At 35.8% G+C, this 6,355-nt stretch overlaps 1 protein-coding gene across 1 annotated transcript; it reads right to left on the bottom strand.

Annotated features, from left to right (window-relative positions):
* Window positions 1–1,833: 1,833 nt before the first annotated feature.
* On the bottom strand, window positions 1,834–5,278 carry LOC125061104 (putative per-hexamer repeat protein 5). The gene is made up of 3 exons (XM_047666319.1): window positions 5,224–5,278; window positions 3,882–3,909; window positions 1,834–3,507 (listed from the first exon to the last, which is right to left on the bottom strand). The coding sequence occupies exons 1-3, from the start codon at window positions 5,263–5,265 to the stop codon at window positions 2,219–2,221; spliced, it is 1,359 nt and encodes a 452-aa protein (XP_047522275.1). The 5' UTR covers window positions 5,266–5,278; the 3' UTR covers window positions 1,834–2,218.
* Between the last annotated feature and the right edge of the window lie 1,077 nt (window positions 5,279–6,355).

The following is a 6,355-nucleotide window of genomic DNA, read 5'->3' as shown; positions in this document are numbered from 1 at the left end:
CCTTAAATAAATTAATTAATGTGCCGTAGTCGCTTTTGACACCACGCGCGAATACTAAAAATGTCACCCGCAGACCTATTTTCAGCGTTAAATTAAAATTATAAATAATGGAGATAGAGTTCCGGGAGTTAGGAGTTTTTTATTGGAAATTTCCTCCTCTTTCAGAATCTTTATTTGAAATTTCTTAAATATTAATAGTTTATTAAATATTGGCAAAAAACTAAATGCCATTTTTTTTTCATCTTTAATTGTCTATAACTTTTGCAATTTTTTATGTGCTAATACACGCTTTTAGCACATTTTTCAAGACGTCATTCCGGATCCAATGAGCTATCGCACATAATTTTAAGAGTAGTATCTCTATTTTGTTCCATTTTCAACTTGTCGACTAGACTAATATAGATGTATTGTTATTTCAACCCAAGATCCAAGTCCCAGACCTGAAACGGTTTTAGCGCCACTGATTTATTTTTATATTGACCAGATTATGTACGTAAGTACCAATTGCAATATTGTCTCTAGCTTTTGAATAAATTCAATAAATCTTTAAGTATCAAAAGTATGTTGTAGTCGCTATTCAAAGATTAGCAACCACGCCTAGGCGTCAGGCGCTAGGAAAATTTTTCAAAGTGATATCTCGGGGCGGTTTTCTTAACATTTGCAATTACTAGTAGTATAAGATCCCGATATACAACGACCTTCACCGAGATGCTTATTTAATGAAACGTACCTTTTTTATATTTAATTTTAGCATTTTCAATTTCAGTCCAAAGTATGTTTAATTAATATTTTTTTAAAAAAATTTTTTTATAATTTGCATGTAGTAAATTTTTTAATTTTTTTTCGATCTATATTTTTAATCAGGGTAGTATTATATATGTATCACTATAACTTTCTTTTTTACTAAAGATGTATATATACTTTAGTGTCTCATAAAAAATATACACATAAATAATTAATTGATTAAAAACAACCTAACGTTTGCATATTCTATGGGCTTCATACCGGTCATATGGTGACCGGTATGAATCATACCGGTGAAATGTTTAAAAAAATATTTTTTTTTTAATATTAATTAAAATACTCTGGACTGAAATTTGGTAGGCAACCCATATGGATTATATTTATTGACATATAAAATACGTTTCATTCAATAAGCATCTCGGTGAAGCATATCGGGATCTTAGACCATAGGTAAATATTTGTTATTTTGATACAGCTTATGACATTTACGAGTTACGGCTTTTCCTTGGCAATGATTTGTCTATTTACTTTAATTGTCTTTGATATTACTTTTACAACGTAACTCTATATTTACGTCAATACGTATTGCATCTATGTGAAAACAATGGTAAGAAATTAATCATTCAGAATCTAAAACTAAAAACTAAAATAAAAACAACACTCTTACTTCATAGTATTGTCTTTGATTAACATAACTCATAACATTAAAAGAAAAACGCTTTTTACCGGATTAAAGTTATGTATTATTATAAATTTACAACTAATTGTCAAACACCTGGGATCCAATAATATCCAAATTAAAATCTCAAAAAGAAAAACAATCCGCGAAAATAGAGGACACCGTGAGCCATTTTTGCCAAAACCCTCCATCTTTTAGTCGATACCAACTCCGGGGAAATAAATACAGATAATGCAACTTTCTCTGCAGCTGTGATACTTTTTGACATTCAACATCTTTTGTCTTCAGTCACCGTGACCACGCACGCTGTAAAGCACGCGAAACGTCGGATAAATTTAAAATTATGTCAAATAGTTGTAAATTTATAATAATACATAACTTTAATCCGGTAAAAAGCGTTTTTCTTTTACTCTTACTTCATTTATTTATTGATATTTTTGCTTCAATACATAGATTGATTTTTAGAATGCTTGCTTACTTATAAATATCGGTTTAGTAAAATCTATATTGATTGCGAATGACTGCTGGCATCTCAAAGTTTACCCTTTGATTGCGGGTAAGGTACTATTCCGGGGATGACTGGTTCTATAATTATAGAAATCGTACTTCTATAATTATATACATATTATATATACTATCTAAAAGAGCAAGAGCTAGCTTCTTGTGTCTTGTTGCTGGTTCCTGAGCCTCATGCTTTGCCTAAACGTATACGATGCCTTTACCTAAACCTGAACCCGATCCAGAGCTTGAGTCTGATCCAGAGCCAGAGCCAGAGCAAAAGCCAGAGCTAGTTCCTTATATATTTAAACCGTAGATTATGCCAGAGCGTGATCCTGATCCTGAGGCTGAGCATGATCCTGAGACTGAGCATGATCCTAATCCTGAGCCTGACCATGAGCCTGAGCATGATGATGAGCCTGAGCATGATCCTGAGCCTGAGCCTGATTCTGAGCCTGAGCATGATGCTGTGCCTGAACATGATCTTGAGCCTGAGCCTGATCCTGAGCCTGAGCATGATCCTGGGCCTGCGCATGATACTGGGCCTGTGCCTGAGTTTCTGCCTGAGCATGATCCTGTTCCTGTACATGATCCTGAACCTGAGCCTGATCCTGCGCCTGAGCATGATCCTGGACCTGTGCATGATCCTAAGCCTCTGCCTGAGCCTTTGCCTGTGCATGATCCTAGGCCTAAGCAAGATCGTGATCCTGAGCCATAGCCAGAGTTAGTTCGTAATGTATTACCACCATAGGTAATGCCAGAGCGTGATCCTGATCCTGAGCCTGAGCCTGATCCTGAACCTGATCCTGAGCCTGATCCTGAGCCTGATCCAGACCCTGAGCCTGATCCTGAGCCGGAGCCTGAGCCTGAGCCTGATCCTGAACCTGATCCTGATCGTGATCCTGAGCCTGAGCCTGAGCCTGAGCCTGACCCTGATCCTGATCCTGAGCCTGAGCCGGATCCTGATCCTGATCCTGATCCTGATCCTGATCCTGATCCTGATCCTGAGCCTGAGCCAGAGCCAGAGCTAGTTCTTAATGGATTTCCACCAGAGATAGTGCCAGAGCGTGATCCTGATCCTGAGCCTGAGCATGATCCTGAGACTGAGCATGATCCAATTCCTGAGCCTGATCCTGAGCCTGAGCATGATGATGAGCCTGAGCATGATCTTGAGCCTGAGCCTGATTCTGAGCCTGAGCATGATGCTGTGCCTGAGCATGATGCTGATCCTGATCCTGATCCTGAGCCTGAGCATGATCCTGTTCCTGTACATGATCCTGAACCTGAGCCTGATCCTGCGCCTGAGCATGATCCTGGGCCTGAGCATGATCCAAAGCCTCTGCCTGAGCCTTTGCCTGTGCATGATCCTGGGCCTGAGCATGATCGTGAGCGTGAGAGTGATCCTAAACCAGAGCCAGAGCTAGTATCTAACATGTTTCCACTAGCTGAAGCGGAGCCAGTATTTATTGGTATTAGAACATTTGGTACAATGGGCTGAGGTAAGGGTGGCAGTGGGCGTGCTAATGGAACACTTTGTGTTATGGGTAATTGAACTGGATTATAATAATTCTGACGAATAAGTGCATCTGAAAAAAGAAACACGTACATGAATTCGCTAATACGATTAACATTATTTTTTTAAAGGTTTCAAACTCCTGTTAACGTTTAAAATCGATTCATATTAAACACCTAATGTTCTGGCAAGTAAGTATTAATTATTATTTTATTAAAAAACTACAGTGAAAGGCCGGCCCAAACAGGATAATAAGAAAGGGAAAAGAAAGGGAGGTCGCCTTCTTGGGCTGACGAGCTCAAAGAAGTTGGTGGAGAAAATCAATTATATCAATTAACATGCCTTATACATTGAAATAATTGAATTATTTAATTTAAATAATTAGATTGTTAAATTGGTTCCTAACTCAGGTAAAAATTATTTAAAAACACGGGTAAACATATTTACCTTGAGGAGCAGCATGACCAAGCAATATCTGAAATAAATAACAATAATAATCGTAAAATTTTTCACAATAATCTTCGAAGTACAACATTGCTAGGTTTGATTCCTAGAAAAACCATGTATATATTTTTCACAGTAAAGACAAAAAGGTATTAACATATAAACAAAGGATTCCAATATTTTAATTATCTGCTTAAAGACTTTAAACAAAAATATTGCCAACGCGATTATGCAATGGCCAATATCCAGCCCTGCGATTCTGTAACTCACTTTTCGAAATCATAAAATGTTTGCTTCACGACTGACTTCAGAGCGACCGCCGATGCGAAAACCGCTGTGTGAGTTCGAAAAGTGAGTTACAGAATCGCAGGGCTGTAACCAAATATCAACAATATCCCAAAAAGTGTGGCCCATGGGGCCAGTGAAACAAAATTTTAATGGTATGGGTGTTGCTTAGAGGTAAAACATGCGATTGGATTATCCATATAACATCTTATTCGATTACCAGGAAAACAATAAGTATTGATTTGGAAGGCACAGAAGAGATAAAACAGGGAAACAGCCCGAATACTTTGAAACAAATTAAATTAACTCATCAAAGCATGCCTGATTATTTATTTTTTGGCTACATAAATCGCTAGAATAAACTTATCTATTAACTAAGTTTTTATATAATTCTAAAATAACACCCGAAAATTCTGTGTAGAGCTGCCGTAAAATAAACGTTTTTGACATCGAACATACCTATGTACTACAATGAGAAATGAGATAATAAGTATACGTTAATATATAATCGTTTTAACACAATAAGGGCCTGTTTCACAATGTATGGATAAATACCAAATAGCTATGCAACACATGAATTATTTGAAAGATAAATTGTGCTATTTGACATTCATCGGACTCATAGCTTATGATGGACTTTATGTGACGAATAGCGCTATCTGACAGTCGTGAAACGCAACAATAGTGTTTATCCTACCAATAAGTAATAAATAGCTAATTTGGAACTTATGTAGAACTTATCCGTACATTGTGAGACAGACCCTAAGTGTAATTTTATCCACAAATTGGCTAGAATTCTATTTTCATGTAACGAAACTTGGAGGCAATGGGCCTCCGAATTCTCTATTTGTTCCGTGATTATTTATTATAGGCAAGTTGATGATCAAGCTTTTGTACCTGACGAAATGTAGTTCTTGTTTCGTCATACATTTTAACTATATTTTAAAGTATTATATTGTTTATTTAAAGTATATTAGATAGATTTTTAGATTATTAAAAAATTTATCGTTTCACGTTTATAAATAATCCGAGATGAATTAATAAATATAAAATAACTTACGCTAAAAACGAAGAGTGCGAAAGTGGAAATCATTTTGGGCATAGTATCTGTTAAAGACTATAACCCAAACTGATTTGATCACAATTATGTCGAACTTTTATAGGGATTTTGAGACAGAACAAACAAAAGAATAATAATATGCAAGAAATTATCAATTACTTATCAGCAATTGATAAGTAAGTAATCAATTAATGATACGTTGACTTTCCAAAGTCGAAACGTACTAATGTGTTGTGTCTGACTTTTTTGTGTATCTTATCTTCAAGCAATAGAAATCAGTACATTATAAGAAACCGAGTTGTTATATTTGTCTAATTTATTGATTTACTTACTATAAATATAAAAAATAATTGCTGTCCGTTTGTCTCGCTAAAACTCGAGAATGGCTGGACCGATTTGGCTATTTATGGTCTATTTAAATATTCAAAAGGTACAGGGAAGGTTTAAACAGTGGGATTCATAAATAATAAGTAAATAAGAGTAGCCTTCCGAAATTGATGTTTCATAGCTCAGATGTTTCATATCAGCCTTGCGATTCTGTAACTCACTTTTCGAACTCACACAGCGGTTTTTGCAGCGGCCGCCGCTGCGAAAACCGCTGTGAGAGTTCGAAAAGTGAGTTACAGAATCGCAGGGCAGATCCGATCTCTTTCTTCTAATTTAAAAAAGGTTGAATTAAGTATCGACACTAATACATGTAGGTGATATGAAGTTTACCGGGTCCTAGATGACCCGGTAAAACAATAAAAGTCTTTATTTGATTTTTGTTGTTAAGAAAAATTGGATAACAACTCTTCTGTTTCTTTTTGCGCCTTTGTTCTTATTGCGCATTTTGACTTAATATAAAAAGTATAAAGATAAACTAATAATTTAAATAAAGGTGAAAAGGTTAGTCGACATCACAGGAGACCGAAGAGCTGGCAGCTACCTCGGACAAAGAATTAGTCTAGCTGAACGCTGCCAGTATCTTGCCTAATGGGACTTCTTTTAATAATATGTTTAAGTTATTTAAAATAATCGTAAAAATCGTACACTATGACATTTTACCATATTTATTCCACATACTATCAAAAGAATTATATAAAGATTACTAGCTGACCGGGCAAACGTCGTTTTTCCATGAATATCATTT

This window comes from Pieris napi, chromosome 23 (genome assembly GCF_905475465.1).
Source record: "Pieris napi chromosome 23, ilPieNapi1.2, whole genome shotgun sequence".
NCBI classification, from domain to species: domain Eukaryota; kingdom Metazoa; phylum Arthropoda; class Insecta; order Lepidoptera; family Pieridae; genus Pieris; species Pieris napi.
Note: the sequence above shows the minus strand (reverse complement) of the source record. Positions and strands in the feature narration are given on the sequence as shown.